Source organism: Pan paniscus, chromosome 10, assembly GCF_029289425.2.
Source record: "Pan paniscus chromosome 10, NHGRI_mPanPan1-v2.0_pri, whole genome shotgun sequence".
Classification (NCBI taxonomy): domain Eukaryota; kingdom Metazoa; phylum Chordata; class Mammalia; order Primates; family Hominidae; genus Pan; species Pan paniscus.
The window spans coordinates 46,172,565-46,192,775 of NC_073259.2; the positions used below are offsets into that span (position 1 = coordinate 46,172,565).

A 20,211-nucleotide genomic window follows, 5' to 3' on the forward strand; every position below is an offset into this window, starting at 1 on the left:
CTCTATGCTCGCTGCTGCTGCAAGGGATGTTATGCTATAGTACCAGGGGCCACCATTCCATAGGCACATCCTGTGTTTAATACCCTATATGCTTTACTTCATCTCATCTTCCTCCATATCCTGAGAGGTGGTTCTATTCTTCTCCCCATTTTACGGATGAAAAAACCGAGACACAGAAAGGTGAAATAGCTTAAGATAAATGGTGCCTTGCAGCCTTAGACTCTGGTGGCCTCTAGTTAATGTGGGAAATTAAGGGTGAGGGGATTGGCAGCTGATGGAGGGTGCAGGGTGCCAGACAGAGGCGTTTAGCTCTGATCCCTTAGCAATAGAGAGTCCTTGTAGGCGCTTGGTCAGGCGAGTGATGCGATGAAAGCTGTGTTTAAGAAAGATTATGCTTTCTGCTGATTTCATACCCCCAACACCCAAGCTCTGAGGCCCCTTCTCACAGGTCCTTGCAGGGCTGGCCAAAATAAAGCAGCTTCACTCCGTTGTGCTGCTTTCCAGCTAATGTGTCTGTTTGGCAGAAGTTTCCCTCAAAGGCAGATCAGTGAAATAAGCAGAAGCCTCGACCCCCCTTTGTCAGCCAGAGCTGCTGAAGTGCCTTGCCCCAGGGTCACTTTGTGTGAGGGGATTAGAGAGCACTGGGGCTGCCAAGAAACACTGCCGTTTCTACAGATTAGCAGGACGCTGGCTTGTGGCCTTTTAGCGAGGCTCAGAGCTGCAGTGGCCCTAGTCTGCATGGGCTAAAGACAAGCTCCATCTCCTGTCCTTGTTCCCTCCTTCCTGGGCACAGCCGCCCTGCTTCTTGGTTCTCTTTGTTGGTTCCTGTCCGCACGGTAGTTAGGCTGGCAGCGTGTGTAGGATTTGGCTTAGAAGATTGACAACGTTGCTTTTGAGCCCTTCTTTGCTCCTCCTCCCTCTCCCCTCCCATCAGACTCCTCTCTGGAGTCTGCTCTGCGAGGCCTCTGCTCTGTGGTGTCCCAGCAGCCTTCTCAGCCTTGACTTCCAGAAGGGGGCTGTGCAGTGTCCGGGGTGTGCAGGCCCCAGACACAGGGTGGGCTCATGGAGATCCAAGTGCTGATCTAGTGTCAAGGCTGGCCTGGAGACTGGGCTGGGTTGGCGTCTGCCTGCTGTGGTCATGTGCCCTCCCTTGGGCCTGTGTCCTCTCTCCAGACTTGCTGCAGGGAGAGGTGGCAGATGTCAGCCTAGTTCTGGCCTCTCAGAGCAGCGTGGCAGCTCCCTTTCACTCAGGCCCAGGCTGGGCCCTCCTGCTGGCTGACCCCTGGGGAGAGGGTGCTCCAGAGCTCCCCAAGGAACAGCTTCCCGAAGCAGCCAGGCCAGCCCAGAGGGGCTGTGGCCAATCCTGAAGCTTTATGTTCCTGCTGACATTTTTTCTAAGTTTTCTCTTGCTTTCCTCTTAAATGCCAATCTGGAGAGTCCCCGTTAGAAGAAATGGACCCCAGCCAGGAAGAAGAGTTGAGTTGTATTTAAAACACGAGCTCCCCCTAAAGCATCCTTCTTTAGCTTCTAAGGAGAGGCAGAGACTGGCAGGCAGGACTCAGCAGGAAAAGGTATCCCCCTGACCTGCTCAGTCAGGCCCTAGGCCCAGCTCCACCCAGCCTGTGGCCCTCAGAGTTTTGGTAAAGAGTTCCCTGGGCCTTAAGGAACCTTGAGAGAGCATTTGAGGGGTGCCACCACAAACTTGGCAGAAAAAACCCTCCCCCTCCAAGTCCAGTCCTAGAGAAGGAGCTGGCAACCTTGCCTTGCTTTGTAAGCCAAAGCCTCTTAGGGCTTGAGCTCAGATGTAGTGTTTGAGCTGTGGCTGGTGCCCTGCCCCATCAGGGAGCCAGTGGGAGACGTCCTGTGGGCATCTTTGTTTTCCGTAAGAGCAGGCTGTCTGGGGATGGGCCAGAGGAAGAGGCAACCTGGAGTCAACCAAGAGGAGGCCTTAACCAAGCCTTAACCACAGAGGTTAACCAAGCCTTGAAAGCACTTCCCCCTGAGCAGGCAGGAAGCACTGAGTCCACATGGTTGCCTCGCTGTTTCATTTCCTTACACTCAATTCTCTCAGTCTTTAAATGATCACTTGGCCTTGAAGTTACGGATATTTGGGGTCTGAACTGAAGTTGAAGAAAAGAGGAAATGATTTAAGCTTTGTTTAAGATTAGGGGCCAGGTGCGGTGGCTCACGCCTGTAATCCCAGCACCCTGGGAGCCTGAGGCGGATGGATCACCTGAGGTCAGGAGTTCCAGACCAGCCTGGCCAACATAGCAAAACCCAGTCTCTACTAAAAATAACAATAAAAAAATTAGCCAGGTGTGGTGACACATGCCTGTAATCCCAGTTACTCAGGAGGCTGAGGCAGAATTGCTTGAACTTGAGAGGTGGAGGTTGTAGTGAGCCAAGACCGCACCACTGCACTCCAGCCTGGCGACAGAGCCAGACTCCGTCTCAAAAACAACAACAAAAAGATTAGAAGAAGCCCATTACTGCCCTCTGGCCACCCACTCACACAGACACCAAAACTGCAGCCCACACCTCGCCATCCTCGTGCTCTGCCCTGGGACACCCCAGGCACAGTGTGTCCTTCGTTTTCTGTAAGGGTGGGCTGGGAGCAGGGACGGACAGGGCCTGTGGGCACCTCTCATGGTCACTTCCTTCTTGCTCACAGGGTGCCCGAGGCAACGATGGTCAGCCAGGCCCCGCAGGGCCTCCGGTAAGTTCATTTCATCCTCAGCAGGTCATTGTTGCTGTGCTTTAAGTCCCGTTAAGCAGCCCAAGGCAGTCTGCAGGGCGTATTGGGTGCAACCACAGCAGCACTCCGATGTCTACTGGAAAGGGGGAGGAAAGAGAAGAAGTTTGTAAATATCAATTGAGCATATCGATAACAAGCTTTGAAGCATGGGCTCATTTTCCTCAGCCATCCTTTCAGCAGTCTTTTTAGAGGAGGGAGGTCAAAGGAGTTTCTGCTTCTCACCACAGATGTAGTCAGAAACTTGCTTTGCCTTCTGAAGCCAGGCAAAGTTTCCTGGGGACGCTGGCAATGGGGACAATTTTCATCCAAGGCCTTTTAGCCACAATGGATATGGAGTGAAATCAGTACAGAGGAGGGAAGGAGTGTGAGGTGTGGGGGTGGCTCGCTTTGGAGGCCAGAACTGGCATTCACCTCTCTTCTCATCCGCCTACTCTCTCCAGGGTCCTGTCGGTCCTGCTGGTGGTCCTGGCTTCCCTGGTGCTCCTGGAGCCAAGGTACGTGCCCTGTTGTCCAGTCAGGAATTTCTGGGTGCTGAGAAGCTGTCCTTTCCCCGTAACCCTTGCTCATTGCTCCCTCAACAACCACCTGCTCCCTTCTGAGAAGTAGCTCCCCACCCCCCCCCCCCCCACTGGCCCCTCCATCCAGGCAGGGCAAAAAGCCAGACACTCGCAGTCTCACCTGGAGGGAAAGTAAGACAGAAGATAAAATGTGGGAGATCCAGTTACAACTTTGGAGTGGGGAAAGGTGGACAGAGAAGAAGACGGGGATATACCATAGGCCTGGCAGGGGCAGAAGGCCAGGAGTGGCAGCACAGGGAAGCAAACCTAGGGGAGACCCAACAGCTGAGCAAGCTCGGGGCCCTGACGGGCACTGGAGGGAACTGGGCAGGGAAAAGGGCACAGGCAGGGAGCCCCTGCTCCCTTCTGGGTTTCTGCTTCATTTGGGGTGCCTGGCTCTTCCAAACCATGTTAAGGGAGTTCTCTGGAGGATTACTAGAGGCCAGTGGGAGGCCAGCCAGTTCAGGCACAGGCCTCTCAGCCCAGGAAGGATTCCAGTGTGAACGTCCCTGGGAATGAATAAGGAGCCTCCATGTGTCACTGGCATCAGGTTGCTTTTCCCCTCCTGGGGGTTTCCATGGCAACCAGACAGTGTCTGAGGTCCCGGAGCCGGGTGAAGGAGACCCATTGTGAAGAGGGACAGCGGAAGGTGAGGGGGGCTGACCTTTGGAAAATAATAATTACCACAGTGAAGCAGGAATGTTCTGAGAAGAAACCTGAGGAGGCTCTGCCCTCTCTCCAGGTCAGCAGCCCTCCCCAGGGACTCTGCCATCTAGAGTGGGTTGTAATTTTCAGGAAAAAATGAAAGTAAAAGCACAAGCCATTTTGTGGGGAGGGGGCTTGCCAGAGGCCCCCGCTAAGGGGAATTGGGCTGTATTGAGAGCAGGGAGGGGCAGAGTCCCCATGTGCTTTTGCCTTGGCTTTCTGGCTTACTGAGAACAGACTGGGGCCGGAGCCAGGGTGTCACTGTTCACCTGTCAGCCAGATGGGAGTGAGGTGGTGCTCTGAGCTGGGATGTTCAGAGACTTAGAAGGGACCTCAGTTCCTCAATAAAATAGAAAAACAGGAGGTGGGGGAGAGAGCGGTGTCCGTCCATCATCCCACGGTGCCAGGATGGCAGGGTCCCCAGCCCACGCTTTTCTGATGGTGTTGATGGAACAGCAGGTTGCCCTTTGCTGTAGTATGTAGCTGTGCCGTGGCATGTGGAGGCTCACTGTGTAGAGATGAGGTAAGCAGTAGAGGAGGCAGGCGTGGGAAGTCATCAAGTCATCGGCTCGGTCAGGCAGGGAGAAAAACGGCAGCGTGAACTGTGTGTGAACGCACATGTTCATGTGCAGGGTTGGGTGCACGTGCATAATTTAGTGCTGTGCTTGCAGCTGGCCCTGAGCTATTGCCCACCCACTAGAGGTCTGTGTCCCCTCTCTTCTTCTTCATTTCATCCTCCCTGTCTCTTCCCAGGGTGAAGCCGGCCCCACTGGTGCCCGTGGTCCTGAAGGTGCTCAAGGTCCTCGCGGTGAACCTGGTACTCCTGGGTCCCCTGGGCCTACTGGTGCCTCCGTAAGTGCAGCTTCTCTTTGGCCTGGGGGGGTCTGGGGTCTGTGGCTTTGGAACTCTTGACTCTGTACTTTGCTCTGACAGTTGTGGGCTCCAACCACCAAACCTTCATTCTGGCCCAATGCCTGTCCCCATCTCTAGATGTATTCCCTTCTATCCCATCTTCCCCTTGAAACACATAGTGGGAATGTCCCTGAAATGGACAGCACCTATGCCAGGTCCCTGGATCTGGATCCCGGAGGGCTGGAGGTGGTTGGGGTTCATTCTTTGCTGCTTATTTGACAATGTCTCCTTTTTCAGGGTAACCCTGGAACAGATGGAATTCCTGGAGCCAAAGGATCTGCTGTGAGTGTTGCCCGTGGACTTTGCTACCCCAGGAGAGCCCAGTCCTGCCTCTCCCCTCTCCTGACACCCCTCCCTTCTTCTCATGCCCACAGGGTGCTCCTGGCATTGCTGGTGCTCCTGGCTTTCCTGGGCCACGGGGCCCTCCTGGCCCTCAAGGTGCAACTGGTCCTCTGGGCCCGAAAGGTCAGACGGTAAGAGCCCAAAGTGACCCCCAAGTTCCACTGACATCTCTGGAGTCAAACCCCATCACCCCTCTTTCCCATGCTCTCCTGCCCTGGCCTCACAGCGGCCTCCATCCGAGGGCATCTTGAACAGGGGTTCTGGGGAGGGGCAGGCTCCCTGGAGAGAATCTGGTGTGAGGACCTGCCTCTCTTTTCAAGGGTGAACCTGGTATTGCTGGCTTCAAAGGTGAACAAGGCCCCAAGGGAGAACCTGTGAGTATCTGCCCCCAAGCCCTTGTCTTCTCTGCTGCTGTTCTATGAGGCACAGGCCTCAGCCCCACTGACCCACCGCCTACCTCCTCCAGGGCTCTATCCCCCAATCTGGGTCCTTTCAGATTATGCCTGGAGGAGACTTAACAGGGCTGAGAAGGCCCAGATACAGCTTCAGCTCCCATCCTTGGTTTGGCCAGTGTGAACAGTTGGATCTTTAGCCCCTCTCACTTCCCTCTGCCCTGCCACGGCTCGTCCTTTATGGCCTCTCGTCCTCAAGCCACCCCCAGCCCTGAAACAGTTGCCAAGGCTACTTCCTCCATACTCTGAGTCGAGGCTTGCTCCAGGGCCAGGTGAAGGCTCACTCTGTTTCTCTTTTTTGCTGGTCCTCAGGGCCCTGCTGGCCCCCAGGGAGCCCCTGGACCCGCTGGTGAAGAAGGCAAGAGAGGTGCCCGTGGAGAGCCTGGTGGCGTTGGGCCCATCGGTCCCCCTGGAGAAAGAGTTAAGTGAATGAGGAGGCTCCATCCCATGGGGCCTGTGACCTCGAGAGGGAAGTGGAGTCCTTGTGGTCCGTGTTCTGGTCAAGTCCTGTGACTTTTCCGCATGTCATCCTCCTCTTTCTCCATCCACACCGCGGGGAGAGGGAGTCTGATCCTGAGTCGTGCCGCCAACCACCAGACTGACATGAAATAGTCTGAGCTCCTTCCCAGGAAGCGGGGCAGGCTCCAGAAGTTAACCTCTGAGAATCCTGCAGGCCACAGCTACTGCTCCCCAGAAATTGGGGTTGGTGGGTTAGCGGGATGGACCCGCTGGAGCCTGGCTGGTTTGGGGCTGTTCTCACTCACTGCCTCTCCTCCCTGTGGCTCCTTAGGGTGCTCCCGGCAACCGCGGTTTCCCAGGTCAAGATGGTCTGGCAGGTCCCAAGGTGAGTGGGAGAAGAGGGGCTGGGGTCCCTCCCTGCATCGCTGAGGTCACGTGGTATCCCACTGACTCCCTGTGTACCCTTGTAGGGAGCCCCTGGAGAGCGAGGGCCCAGTGGTCTTGCTGGCCCCAAGGGAGCCAACGGTGACCCTGGCCGTCCTGGAGAACCTGGCCTTCCTGGAGCCCGGGTAAGTAGCAGAGCTGCTGTTGCACTTGGCTTCAGACCCTCAGGCCCTTCCTGGCTGGCTCCTTCCAGCCCTGCACTGCCAGGATTGGGAGGTCCTGGGGCCGGCTCCTGACCCCACTCTCTTCTCTCTCCTGAACAAAGGGTCTCACTGGCCGCCCTGGTGATGCTGGTCCTCAAGGCAAAGTTGGCCCTTCTGTAAGTCTATACTCTGAGGGCTGCTAGGAGGGTGGGGAGATCTCCCTGGGGAAGCAAGGGAAAAGAGAGATGGAGTTTGGGTTAGGGAGGCCTGAAGTACTGTGAATTTTGAGAATTGTGACAGGGGGTAGATGGTAGGCACTGGGGCCAGATGTAACCTGTGCAGTAGCTGTGAGCACTGAAAATGCCACCCCAGTATGCATTCGGGGCTTATCCTTGGGGGAATGATGACATCGTGTGTGCACTTTCTGGGGCAGCTTTCTAAGTTCAGCCGTGTCTTGTTGTAGATGGGCCCATGGGTGTGATGTGGTCAATCCTAGATGCTGAGCATGTGTGGCTGGTGCCTAGTCCTGGGCCTGCCATGTAGGCCCTTAGTGGATGTTGGGTGGATGGATGTGGTCAGAGTGTCTATGTTCTGAGAATGGTGTTCTGTCTTTCAGGGAGCCCCTGGTGAAGACGGTCGTCCTGGACCTCCAGGTCCTCAGGGGGCTCGTGGGCAGCCTGGTGTCATGGGTTTCCCTGGCCCCAAAGGTGCCAACGTAAGTAATAATTTGCTCTTCTATTTCCTTCCATGTGGTGCTACCTACCTCCCTGCCCTCTTGGGGAAAGGGCTGGGTCCTGAGTAGAGTTTAACCAGGGACAGTGATGAGTGGGGCTCCTGTGCCATGGGTGGCAGTGGGGGTCTGTATGTGATTTGGGGAAAATCCATGGCCCCACAGAGCCTCGGGGCATTGCGGCCATAATTGTTCCATGTGGCAGTGCCCAGCAGGCTGGTTGCCATTATGGCCCCTGAACAGAAGAGAAGGGCTGGTACTTTGCTTTATCTTGGCTGTCCATCAGGATGTGGCCCCAAGCCTCAGTCCCTGCAGCCCGCTCTGCCCCCAACTCCCTCCCAAACCATCCGCCTCATGGCCCTGCCCTCTCTTTCCTTCAGGGCGAGCCTGGCAAAGCTGGTGAGAAGGGACTGCCTGGTGCTCCTGGTCTGAGGGTAAGTATCCTTCCCCGCTGCCCATGACTTGGTGTTGGCCGGGCATCTGCAGGGAGGACAGGGGAACAGCCTCCCCATGGCATGGTCCCGGGACCCCTCAGTATTGAGTGTTGATCTCTGTGGCTGAGCCCCATGCTGGCTGGGCCCTTTGGGTGTCTACACAGGGAGACTTCTGTTTGCCATTGGTCAGCAGGCCGGGGAGCTGGGGAAGGCTTCCATGCTGAGAACAGCTAAGAAAAGACGGGGCCTGGGAAGGAAGGGAGGGGAAGGTGTGGAAATGGAGCTCAGCTGGGGTACCGTGGAGGTCTGGAAACTCTGGGCCAGAAGTACCTTTGCCCAATCCTAGGGGGACTGCAAGCGGGAAGAAAAGCGTGTCATTGAATTTTCTTTTTCTCTTCTGTCTAGGGTCTTCCTGGCAAAGATGGTGAGACAGGTGCTGCAGGACCCCCTGGCCCTGCTGTAAGTACCTGCCCAGCCTCCCCAGGTGGCCCTGGGGGCAGGGGCTGGGAGGGGTGGGGGTGGGAGAGCCCATCCATTAATGGAGCTGACAGATGTGAATGTGGGCTGAGCTGGTACACCAGACTCACTCTGAGCTGAGGCAGGGTGTCCCAGGAGGCTGTGTGGACCCACATTGGTGGAGAGGAGTGTGGGTGGCTGATGGGAGTGCAGGGAGGCATGTATGCACTGTCTGAGCAGTGCAGGAAGACGCCTGTGCTGCCCACCCTGCTCACCTCCCCTGGGCCCTACTAGCTGTGGCTCTCAGGGTCTCTGGAACACTGGCTCAGCTCACCTTTTCTTTTCCACTGCAGGGACCTGCTGGTGAACGAGGCGAGCAGGGTGCTCCTGGGCCATCTGGGTTCCAGGTAGGTGGCTGGACCAGGCTCTCTGTGCAGTCCTTTGCCATACCCAGGGCTCCCTGGGACAGCAGCAGGCACTATCGGTGGAGGGCCCACACCTCTTGCAGGGTGCCAGGCATCGAGCCTTCCCTGCACCCCTGGCTGTCACTGCTGCTGCTTCCTTTCTTTGGGTCTGCCCTATACTGTGCCTCCCTGGGGGCCAGGGCAGCAAACTCACTCCTTTGCTAACGCTTGTCACTTCGGCTTCTAGGGACTTCCTGGCCCTCCTGGTCCCCCAGGTGAAGGTGGAAAACCAGGTGACCAGGTGAGTATGGGGCTCTTTGGACCTGCAACCTGTTTAGATAGGAAGGTCTTTTCTGATGCCTAGGAGGCAAGGGCAAGAGGGCATGAGGAACCCTGTGAGGCCTGGAAATGTCCTGGACCCATGTCCCAGCCTCCACAGATGACACAATCCCCCATGGGAGGAGTGATATTCAGCCCTGCTGTGGAGAATTGTTCAGGGGTCTGTGATATGAAGCCTTCACTCTCACACATCTTTCTTTGTTCTCCAGGGTGTTCCCGGTGAAGCTGGAGCCCCTGGCCTCGTGGGTCCCAGGGTGAGTGTCCTGTTGGCCAATGCGGGCTGCCTCCTTGGGCCTGCCCTGGGTCCTATGCTCCTGCTCCTTTCCCCACCTCCCTGCTTCTCCCTGGACCTTCTCCCTCACTGCTGTTGGTTGATCACTTCTTGGTGTCTCTGCCGCAGGGTGAACGAGGTTTCCCAGGTGAACGTGGCTCTCCCGGTGCCCAGGGCCTCCAGGGTCCCCGTGGCCTCCCCGGCACTCCTGGCACTGATGGTCCCAAAGTAAGTGAGGCTGCATCCTGTAGGGGTCTTCGTGGTAGCCTGGGAGTCCCACTGAGCAGGGAGAAGAGGAGCGGGCTCAGGAGGAATGAAGAACAGAAGTGGGGGGAGCTGGAAAGGAGGGCTACATGGGAGGAAGGGAAGGAAGAGGGGTTTGGGGCCCTGGTTACCCAGGCTCCATGAGCATGGGTTCAGGGAGAGGTGCTGTCCACTACAGACTCCCTCTTACCTCCCTCCCCAGGGTGCATCTGGCCCAGCAGGCCCCCCTGGGGCTCAGGGCCCTCCAGGTCTTCAGGGAATGCCTGGCGAGAGGGGAGCAGCTGGTATCGCTGGGCCCAAAGGCGACAGGGTAAGTACTGAGGTTACAGCCTCTCACCAAAGCTGTGGCTTTGCCACATTCCTGCCCCTTGTGATCGCTTCCGTTCCCTCATGGCACCTGGTGATGAGGGTTTCTGTTAGCCCTTTTTGAGGAGCTTAAAGACTCCTTTCCAAAGCTCCCTGCCTTTTAGTGACATCCTTTCCCCTGTTCCTTCATCTCACCCCTGCTGCTCCTCACCCACCCTGAGACCACAGCAAATTCCTCTTGGGCAGGGACTGGGCTTTCCCTAGCACCCCAGCCTGGGTGGGACTGAGCAAACCATGGGGGTCCTGGGGTGCCCGGCTGAGGCGGCTGGTTTTCTCTTCCCTCAGGGTGACGTTGGTGAGAAAGGCCCTGAGGGAGCCCCTGGAAAGGATGGTGGACGAGTAAGTGAATGCGGGCTGCTGGACTGCTGGGCATTAGGATCCTAGCCCTGCACCCAGGAGAGCAGGAGAGAGGGCTGGGCAGTCTGCCACTGGGGTCCCTGGTCCTGTCTCTGTCGGGGCTGGGCAACTGCAGGGACTTCTCTGTTAAAATGGGGCCAGAGGGTAAGTGGGAGCTCTGGAGGCGGTGGGAGCACGCACCAAGGTTGGCTTGGTGCCGGGCCGCACGTGCTCGGCTGGCTCAGCCTGCCTCCCTCACCTCTACCTGCTCTCCCCGCAGGGCCTGACAGGTCCCATTGGCCCCCCTGGCCCAGCTGGTGCTAACGGCGAGAAGGTGAGTCCCGGCTCCTTTCCTCTCCACACCTTGCCTCCCTGTCACACCTCCTTCTTATCTCCTGCCAAAGGCGGTTCTGTCTTGTCCTCCCTCACCACTGTCACCCTCGGCCAAGGCTGTAAGGAGTGAAGAGGGGGTCCTCTCAGAAGTGAAGCCACTGGCAGTGTTCCCTGTTGGGTGGGGCAACTGGGCTGGGGTAAACACGCATTCAGCAGAGGCCCTCGAGAGGGTGCGGGTATGGGCTGCACAGTAACACAGGCTGTGCCAGGGGGACCTGGAGCCCCCTTCCCACGAGCAAGGCCCCCCAAATGCACTTTGCCCTCTCCCACTCTGCCTCCCCACCTTCTTACCCCAGCTCTTCCTCCCTTCCCCACCCTCAGGGAGAAGTTGGACCTCCTGGTCCTGCAGGAAGTGCTGGTGCTCGTGGCGCTCCGGTGAGTGTCTGCCCCTCTGAGCCTGGCTCTGCCCGAGGCCCCTGGGAACCAGAGAGCCAGGGAGTCGGCGCAGGCCCTCATGCTGCCTGGTGGCCCTGTGTGCTGCCAGGCACTGGCTCCCTCCCTACCCGCTGGGTCTAGGGTGGGAGGAGAGATGGGAAGGGAAGGGGGAAGGCACGTCACTCCCATCATGTGTTCAGGGTGAGGGCTTTTGGGTTAACAGAGCCTCTGCCTGCGTTCAGGACTAAGGCTGCTTTCAGATCCCCGTCTCTGGGGAACAGGAGGCTGGGCAGGGCCCAAGGGGCTCTTGGAGGGGAGCAGAAGCAGGTCAGGCAGCGGGGCCTGACCTCTCGCCATGCCCCCTTCTCTCACAGGGTGAACGTGGAGAGACTGGGCCCCCCGGACCAGCGGGATTTGCTGGGCCTCCTGTGAGTATCTCTGTCCATCCTCCTGGGTCCCTCCACTCAGGCCAGTTCCACATCCAGCACCCTCGGGCATCGGAGCTTGTCGGGGAGGGAAATGGATGCTCCTCTCCTCTCCTTTCCCGCCTCCATACTAATAGAACCATCATGTCCAGACCAGGACACACATGCAGATACTCACAGAGTCTCCCACTCTTCTGGAAGAGCTCCAGGGTTTTAGCCTGCCCCTCATTCACCTGCTTCCTCCTTCCCATTATAGGGTGCTGATGGCCAGCCTGGGGCCAAGGGTGAGCAAGGAGAGGCCGGCCAGAAAGGCGATGCTGGTGCCCCTGGTCCTCAGGGCCCCTCTGGAGCACCTGGGCCTCAGGTGGGTAACGCTGCACTCCAAGAATTGTTCCCTCAAGGAAGGGCTCCTGGCGTGCAGATGGGAGGGCCCCAGCAGGCTGCACAGAGGATGGTTCGCAGGCCTGGGAACACCCCCATGTTGGTAGAAGGAGCTTCCATGTGGCATGTGGGCTGTGTGGGTGGGGTGTAGGGACTGACAGAGTACAGGCTGGCCACAGCCAGCCAGAACCAAGCTGCTGATCTCCTGGGGAGGAGGGGGCGGTGGCAGGAAGAGCTTCCCTGGAGGCCAGACCCCAGACGGGTTCTGTGGTTGCCTGACAGGCTTCTCCTAGAACACAAGTCTCCTGCGGCAGAGGGGACAGAGCTGCCTGTGGCAGCCTCTTCAGGCTGGGTTTTTAGTGCCAAGAAAGCTGCATCTTCGAAAACCTCAGGGGTCCATTGTTGGGGCTCAGACAGAAGCCCACTGTCTTCCTTGGGCCACTGGGCCTCACTGTCTCCCTCTTTCCTTTCCAGGGTCCTACTGGAGTGACTGGTCCTAAAGGAGCCCGAGGTGCCCAAGGCCCCCCGGTGAGTGAGGCCTCTGACACCCCACCCTGCACCTCACAAAGAGGCCTGGCCCCAGAGGCTCCCATGGCGGGGGGTGTTCTGGGATGCCCCCGACTGTTTTCCCAGCCCTGCGTTGGTCCCCAGCCTAAGCCCACGCACAGCCAGGTGGGAGAGAGGGCGCCTGTGGGCTGGGTGCACTGTGGTCCCAGATTCCCCAGCCCGAGGCTTGCCCCTCGTTCAGCTCCCTGAAGTGCTGACTGTGGAAACCGGAGGCAGGGAAACAGCCTGTGCCTGCTTCTATGGCCAGACCCGGGGGCCCTTTCTCCCTCCCTGGCTCCCCCTTGCTGCTTTGCAGTCCCTCGCCCTTTCCATACCAGGCTCTGAGACCACCCCCGCCCCCCGCCCATTTTAATCTCAAACCTCCTGAGGGCTTGAGGTTCTCAGGGGCTCTCCTCTCCCCACACAGGGAGCCACTGGATTCCCTGGAGCTGCTGGCCGCGTTGGACCCCCAGGCTCCAATGTAAGTGATGCTCCTGGCATGAGAGGCACAGGCAGGCATGGAATAGCCTGGCCCAGCACCCAACAGGGTCTGGAGAGCTCCAGGCTGGCCTTCACTCCTCTGAGTCCGTTCCTGCCCCCTGGAGGAGTAGCTAACTGATCATGGGGACCTATCCCCTGAGGGTGGCTGGGGGCAGGGTTGTGGCCCTGCTGTTAGCCATGGGTGGCTGCCCTGCTGGCTCGGTGGGCAGGACAGGGCTGCCATGATTACCTTCATCCTGGACAGATGTTTCTTGAGCATGTTCTGTGCACTTGTCTGTGTGCTTTAAAGCAAGTCCGCATGTCCTGGGTCGCTCTCAGGGAGTTTGCATGGAGGGAGCAGTGGTGATGAACTCACTGGGTTCACCAGCGCCATAGGCAGAGGGAGCAAGTGCTGGGGGCAAGCTCAGGGGTCAGAGGGGCAGGGCTGGAGCGGCTCCTGAGGAAGGGGGATTGAGGACAAAGGGAGGAGGGAGGAGAGATTCCAAGTAGATGGGAGAAAGCAAAGCAAGCAGGAGCTGGAGAAGTTGGGGCTGGCTGCCCAGAGCTGTCTCACATGGTGAGAAGGTTGCAGCGGTAGATTGGGGTTGGGGGGGTTAAGCTGCCTGCCCTTAGTGTGGGGAGGTAGAGAAGCCCCCAGAGAGGAAACTGCTGTCACTGAGGCCACAGTGACTTTGGCAGCCTGGATGAGGAAGGGCGAGATGAGTCCTCACTTCCCGCATTTTCTCCTTCTAGGGCAACCCTGGACCCCCTGGTCCCCCTGGTCCTTCTGGAAAAGATGGTCCCAAAGGTGCTCGAGGAGACAGCGGTCCCCCTGGCCGAGCTGGTGAACCCGGCCTCCAAGGTCCTGCTGGACCCCCTGGCGAGAAGGGAGAGCCTGGAGATGACGGTCCCTCTGTAAGTCCCTCACCAGGCCCATGCCAAGGTCCCTGGGAGCAGGGTCGTGAGTGGCTTCTGAGCTCACAGAGCATGGGGTAGGAGGGAGCAGGGGCCGTGGGGATGCCAGGGAGCGGGGCTGCACAGACAGAGCTGTGCTGAGAGGACAGAAGAGGCTGGGCCACTGTCAGTTCTCATCTCCCGCCTCTCCTCTCTCAGGGTGCTGAAGGTCCACCAGGTCCCCAGGGTCTGGCTGGTCAGAGAGGCATCGTCGGTCTGCCTGGGCAACGTGGTGAGAGAGGATTCCCTGGCTTGCCTGGCCCATCGGTGAGTGTGGGGTATCCCTCCCTCCATCCAAGCTGGGCCCTGCCTGCCAAGGCTTCTACCTCCCTCAGCACCCTCAGGACTGTCCCTTGTCTGCCCTCTCCCTGAAGGGTCAGTGGGCCCTGGGCAGGGGTGCTTACCACTTGCACTCATCATCCTTGTCTCTGTCCCTCCAGGGTGAGCCCGGCAAGCAGGGTGCTCCTGGAGCATCTGGAGACAGAGGTCCTCCTGGCCCCGTGGGTCCTCCTGGCCTGACAGGTCCTGCAGGTGAACCTGGACGAGAGGTGAGCAGTGAGACCCCCTGGGGTGGCCCTGATTGAGGAGAGGGGCCCTGTGAGTCTCTGTGCTGGGTCAGCCAGGACAAGTCCCAGTCAGGGCCCTGGAGAAGGGGGTGGCAGTGTCGGCCGACAGGCCTGAAAGCCTAGGTACAATGGGAAGGTTGTTGGGGAGAGAGACGGGCATAGAGACCAAGGGCTGCTTCCGGAAGGAGGAGGGAAACTTGGTGAGGAAACTTTGGCTTCAAAGTGTGAGTGAGTTGGGCAGAAGAGGAGAGGCCTGGGCTTCTGAGACGGGCTGGGGGAGCAGAGGGGGAGATGGGCAGGAAGCAGCTCTAAATGCATTCTTGTTTCACTTTGTCCAGGGAAGCCCCGGTGCTGATGGCCCCCCTGGCAGAGATGGCGCGGCTGGAGTCAAGGTGAGTGTCTGGTGTCTGTGTGTGCAGTGGGTTGGGGAGGACATTGCCTCGGGCCTGACAGGTCAGCTGGGGGTGGCAGGTTGGAACCAGTCTCATCTCAGCCTAGAAGGACCTTCTGTTTCTGTCTCTTCTGGAACATTCTTCTCTGAGCCTGAGACCTCTCTCCTGACAGGGTGATCGTGGTGAGACTGGTGCTGTGGGAGCTCCTGGAGCCCCTGGGCCCCCTGGCTCCCCTGGCCCCGCTGGTCCAACTGGCAAGCAAGGAGACAGAGGAGAAGCTGTAAGTATCCTGAATTCAGTAAAAGCTGCCTTCCCCTGCGCGATGGGACTGAGGCAGTCCCTGGGTTTCCGCAGTCTCTGGACTAAGGAGCGGTGGCCTCAGATGCAGAGGAGGCCTCCACCTGTCCTGGCTTTTCTCTGACGCTGCGCTCACTCTCTCCTCAGGGTGCACAAGGCCCCATGGGACCCTCAGGACCAGCTGGAGCCCGGGGAATCCAGGTGAGTATCCAAGTGTCCTGCACTGAGTCCCCACCAGGGATAGGCTGGGAGGGCAGCCAGCCTCCAGGTGGTTCCTGGGCCTCCAGCCCTGTGGTTCCGGGGATTCCTCAGCTTGGGTGGGACAGGAGGGGGCTCCTGTCCTGGCCCTGACCTGACTCAATCTGTGTCTGTCTTGTTCCCAGGGTCCTCAAGGCCCCAGAGGTGACAAAGGAGAGGCTGGAGAGCCTGGCGAGAGAGGCCTGAAGGGACACCGTGGCTTCACTGGTCTGCAGGGTCTGCCCGGCCCTCCTGTGAGTGTCACTGCCTGCGTGGGACTTCCCGAGGCCTCCTGCCACACAGAGCCCACTTGAGCTCCCTGTGCTGCCAGGACAGCTTGGGATCACCCTAAGCAGTTTCTAGGATTTCCTCAGGGCTGGAGGGAGGAGGAAGTGGAAAGGGAATGGGGCTGGGACATAAAGCTGCTCCCCCAGCTCCCAGAATATAGATAGATATGTCTGTGCTGACCGTGGCCTTTTGCCTCTTCCTTCTACACAGGGTCCTTCTGGAGACCAAGGTGCTTCTGGTCCTGCTGGTCCTTCTGGCCCTAGAGTAAGTGACATGGAGTTGGAAGATGGAGGGGGCCCTTCAGAGAGTGTGGGCCTGTGTTCCCATGGGGAGGGAAATGCTGCTTCTTCTGGGGAAGCTGTGGGCTCAGGGGTCCTCACTCAGTAATGGGGGCAGGACTGGCTCATATGCCTATGGCCAGAAAAGCACCTGAGGCCACAATGGCTGTAAGACAAACATGAATCAGCCTCTCGCTGTCAGACAGACCCCTGGGAACTGCATTTTACAAAGAGGAGCTTAGGAGGGTAGGCAAGCCATGGAGCTATCCTGCTGGTTCTTGGCCAAATAGAGACCAACTTAGGGTTCCATGACTGAGCATGTGAAGAACTGGGGGCGGAGTGGCTGGTGCTATCAGGACAGCCACCTACCCAGCCCCAGCGACTCCCCAGCCTTCCCTGTGGTGACGATTCTTTCCTCACGACCTCTCTCTCTTGCAGGGTCCTCCTGGCCCCGTCGGTCCCTCTGGCAAAGATGGTGCTAATGGAATCCCTGGCCCCATTGGGCCTCCTGGTCCCCGTGGACGATCAGGCGAAACCGGCCCTGCTGTAAGTGTCCTGACTCCTTCCCTGCTGTCGAGGTGTCCCTACCATCCGGGAGGCTTGAGCTCTTTTTTGCTCAGGGCCTCTTTTAGGGCATCAGCCTGCAGCTAACAGTGATGGCATCCTTTATCCTGAGGTCTCCTCAGAGGTCACAGGGCCCATGATCAGTGCTGGGAAACTGAAGAGAAGGGCTAAGGAAGAAATAGACATGGTGCTGTGGTTTCCTTGGTCCTCGCCTGCTACACCTCCGCCCCACCCATGGGGCTGGGAAGAGGGACACTCTAGTACATTCTAGCAAATGGGGATGGACATGGAGGGGCACTTTCACACAATCCTGGCTGATCTCTCTGTTTCCTGCTGCAGGGTCCTCCTGGAAATCCTGGACCCCCTGGTCCTCCAGGTCCCCCCGGCCCTGGCATCGACATGTCCGCCTTTGCTGGCTTAGGCCCGAGAGAGAAGGGCCCCGACCCCCTGCAGTACATGCGGGCCGACCAGGCAGCCGGTGGCCTGAGACAGCATGACGCCGAGGTGGATGCCACACTCAAGTCCCTCAACAATCAGATTGAGAGCATCCGCAGCCCCGAGGGCTCCCGCAAGAACCCTGCTCGCACCTGCAGAGACCTGAAACTCTGCCACCCTGAGTGGAAGAGTGGTAAGCTTGGAGAACAGGATCCCCTGCCCCGGGAAGCAGGGAGTCATCCCTTAGGCCTAGCAGCAAGGGAGGAGATGCCCCCTAGTACAGGGCAGAGCTGGGCCTGGAAGGTTCTGCCAGAGGGTTCCTCTCTTATTTCACAGCAGAGAAGCTGCAGCCCTGGCCCCTGTCCTGCCATGGCTACCTGGCCGAGGTGACCTCAGGGTGGACTCCATCCACCAGCTGGGCACTGCTTCTGCTCTCTTTGCATGTGTTCTTCCTTAGGGCTGGACTTAGCTCATGCAGATCTCCCTGCCCCTGCATCCTCCCAGGTCCCCCTCCTTTCAGGCCACATGTGAACCTCATCCCTTGTCCCTGTAGGCCTCTCTGTCTCTTTCAGTCAGGCCTGGGTCTCTCAAGCTTTTGTGTCTGTGCCTGTCTGAGCCCCCATGGGTGCTGCCTCTTCCCCCTGCAGGAGACTACTGGATTGACCCCAACCAAGGCTGCACCTTGGACGCCATGAAGGTTTTCTGCAACATGGAGACTGGCGAGACTTGCGTCTACCCCAACCCAGCAAACGTTCCCAAGAAGAACTGGTGGAGCAGCAAGAGCAAGGAGAAGAAACACATCTGGTTTGGAGAAACCATCAATGGTGGCTTCCATGTGAGTACCTGGGTGCCCTAGATGATGAGCAGAGATGGCTCCTCAAACTCTTTCTTTTCTTTCTCCCTGGAAGCTTTTAGCACCTTCCCCATATTTTCCTCCAGTTTTCTGTTGGGCTTGAGAGGAGGGAAAGAGGAGGAAAAGTATTTTTTCCCCACGTGGAGGTGGGAAAAGAGGTCCTCTGAACTTGCTCCACTCCTGGAAGCAAAAATGTCCAACTAGCTCCCTGCTGCCCCAGTACCCGTGAGGTCCTTGAACCATGAACTCTTGGCAGCCCCTACAGCCCCTGGTCCCATTGAATGCCAGCTCCCAGGCCTCACACTGCCGCTCTCTGCCCCAACAGTTCAGCTATGGAGATGACAATCTGGCTCCCAACACTGCCAACGTCCAGATGACCTTCCTACGCCTGCTGTCCACGGAAGGCTCCCAGAACATCACCTACCACTGCAAGAACAGCATTGCCTATCTGGACGAAGCAGCTGGCAACCTCAAGAAGGCCCTGCTCATCCAGGGCTCCAATGACGTGGAGATCCGGGCAGAGGGCAATAGCAGGTTCACGTACACTGCCCTGAAGGATGGCTGCACGGTGAGTGGGGCTGCCAGAGAGAAGAGCTGCCTGTGCCCAAACTGCCTGGAGCAGGGCTGAGGGTTGGCCTGCGGCAGCTGTCAGGTCCTAAAGTGACAGGATCATCAGAGACATGAGTTTGAGGGTCATGTAGAGAAGATAGGCTGAGTGACAGGTGAGAGAGAGGCACATATCATTCCATCTTCTCCATTCCCCTGGCTCAGGGGAACAAAACCCTACCTGGAACCCAGTGACTGCTGTAGAAGTGTTCTCGCAATGTGTACAGGGTGAAGAAGCGGTCACAGGTTGGGAGCTCACTGTGGGGAGTGGGGAAGGAGGGGAAGGGCAGGGTGGAGGAGGGCCCTGCCGCTAAGGATAGGAGTTGAAGTGGAGAGGCCTTTGGCAAGCCAAGAAGAGGTCTCAGGAGCCCCCTCAGTGTGGTTCAACCTTGTAGGCTCTGATGCTCGCCAGTTTGTTCAGTTTTGGGCTTCTGGGCAGCTGGAACTGGGTAGCAAGGCATCTACTGAACAGAGCCTCCTCCTTTTTTCTCCCCTAGAAACACACCGGTAAGTGGGGCAAGACTGTTATCGAGTACCGGTCACAGAAGACCTCACGCCTCCCCATCATTGACATTGCACCCATGGACATAGGAGGGCCCGAGCAGGAATTCGGTGTGGACATAGGGCCGGTCTGCTTCTTGTAAAAACCTGAACCCAGAAACAACACAATCCGTTGCAAACCCAAAGGACCCAAGTACTTTCCAATCTCAGTCACTCTAGGACTCTGCACTGAATGGCTGACCTGACCTGATGTCCATTCATCCCACCCTCTCACAGTTCGGACTTTTCTCCCCTCTCTTTCTAAGAGACCTGAACTGGGCAGACTGCAAAATAAAATCTCGGTGTTCTATTTATTTATTGTCTTCCTGTAAGACCTTCGGGTCAAGGCAGAGGCAGGAAACTAACTGGTGTGAGTCAAATGCCCCCTGAGTGACTGCCCCCAGCCCAGGCCAGAAGACCTCCCTTCAGGTGCCGGGCGCAGGAACTGTGTGTGTCCTACACAATGGTGCTATTCTGTGTCAAACACCTCTGTATTTTTTAAAACATCAATTGATATTAAAAATGAAAAGATTATTGGAAAGTACATATTGACTTGTGGTTTGTTCTTTAGTTTGTTTTCCATTAATCCTCCGTTCTGTAGGCATGCCCAAATAGCAGTCCTAAGGACTTCTTCTGTTGATTTTTCAACCGAGAGTAAGGACACTGAAGCCACACTGCCAGGGTTAGCAGCCTCACACAAACATGAACTTGCCTCTCTGGTAAACCTTGGCACTATGTGGAACCCCTTGTTGAACAGGACCAGAAACCAAAACTTGAGAAGGGAGGTATGCTAGAGGGAGGGCATTGCTCTTGAAGGTAAACACTGAACACAGCTCTATGACACATTAGTGCCCTGCCAGCTTAGGGTGTAAGACCACATGTGGGCTGCATCCTGCTGGATCGGAGACGTGGGAGATACTCCCTCGAGAAAGGAAGAAGACAGGGGAGCAAATCCTGCAGGGGCCCGTGGTTAAGTGCACACGATCAATCTGAGTGATCTATTTGTGTCCCTCTGTAAGACTTTTGGTTGTAGGTCAAGGAGAGGTGGAAATGTGACCTGGCCCACCCATATTCCTCTTTCCTGCCCCCGCCACTCTGGCCCCCATTCTTCACTCCCTGGGCCTGCACTTCTTAAAATTTCCACGGACTCTGAACACCAGGCTTAAGAATGGACTGCTTCCCATTTCTTCCTACTCTTGGGTGTCCCTTGCCTTTCAATGACCTGGACAGGT

General features: G+C 57.7%; 1 protein-coding gene across 3 annotated transcripts in view; it reads left to right on the plus strand.

The window, feature by feature from the left end:
- The window catches only part of COL2A1 (collagen type II alpha 1 chain), a 31,547-nt gene extending 12,024 nt beyond the window's left edge, over nt 1–19,523 (plus strand). For all 3 annotated transcript variants that reach the window (XM_008951123.4, XM_003825780.5, XM_008951124.3), the window contains 38 exons: nt 2,672–2,716; nt 3,196–3,249; nt 4,771–4,869; nt 5,167–5,211; nt 5,304–5,402; nt 5,592–5,645; nt 6,036–6,143; nt 6,514–6,567; nt 6,653–6,751; nt 6,892–6,945; nt 7,386–7,484; nt 7,880–7,933; nt 8,339–8,392; nt 8,743–8,796; nt 9,041–9,094; nt 9,342–9,386; nt 9,533–9,631; nt 9,870–9,977; nt 10,319–10,372; nt 10,650–10,703; nt 11,084–11,137; nt 11,512–11,565; nt 11,819–11,926; nt 12,418–12,471; nt 12,917–12,970; nt 13,723–13,884; nt 14,083–14,190; nt 14,364–14,471; nt 14,828–14,881; nt 15,054–15,161; nt 15,326–15,379; nt 15,562–15,669; nt 15,914–15,967; nt 16,420–16,527; nt 16,885–17,173; nt 17,628–17,815; nt 18,159–18,401; nt 18,937–19,523. In XM_008951123.4, the coding sequence (XP_008949371.2) occupies nt 2,672–2,716; nt 3,196–3,249; nt 4,771–4,869; nt 5,167–5,211; nt 5,304–5,402; nt 5,592–5,645; nt 6,036–6,143; nt 6,514–6,567; nt 6,653–6,751; nt 6,892–6,945; nt 7,386–7,484; nt 7,880–7,933; nt 8,339–8,392; nt 8,743–8,796; nt 9,041–9,094; nt 9,342–9,386; nt 9,533–9,631; nt 9,870–9,977; nt 10,319–10,372; nt 10,650–10,703; nt 11,084–11,137; nt 11,512–11,565; nt 11,819–11,926; nt 12,418–12,471; nt 12,917–12,970; nt 13,723–13,884; nt 14,083–14,190; nt 14,364–14,471; nt 14,828–14,881; nt 15,054–15,161; nt 15,326–15,379; nt 15,562–15,669; nt 15,914–15,967; nt 16,420–16,527; nt 16,885–17,173; nt 17,628–17,815; nt 18,159–18,401; nt 18,937–19,083 (3,441 nt within the window). In that variant the 3' untranslated portion in view covers nt 19,084–19,523. The remainder of the gene's footprint in view (nt 1–2,671; nt 2,717–3,195; nt 3,250–4,770; nt 4,870–5,166; nt 5,212–5,303; nt 5,403–5,591; nt 5,646–6,035; nt 6,144–6,513; nt 6,568–6,652; nt 6,752–6,891; nt 6,946–7,385; nt 7,485–7,879; nt 7,934–8,338; nt 8,393–8,742; nt 8,797–9,040; nt 9,095–9,341; nt 9,387–9,532; nt 9,632–9,869; nt 9,978–10,318; nt 10,373–10,649; nt 10,704–11,083; nt 11,138–11,511; nt 11,566–11,818; nt 11,927–12,417; nt 12,472–12,916; nt 12,971–13,722; nt 13,885–14,082; nt 14,191–14,363; nt 14,472–14,827; nt 14,882–15,053; nt 15,162–15,325; nt 15,380–15,561; nt 15,670–15,913; nt 15,968–16,419; nt 16,528–16,884; nt 17,174–17,627; nt 17,816–18,158; nt 18,402–18,936) is intronic.
- Nucleotides 19,524–20,211: the final 688 nt, after the last annotated feature.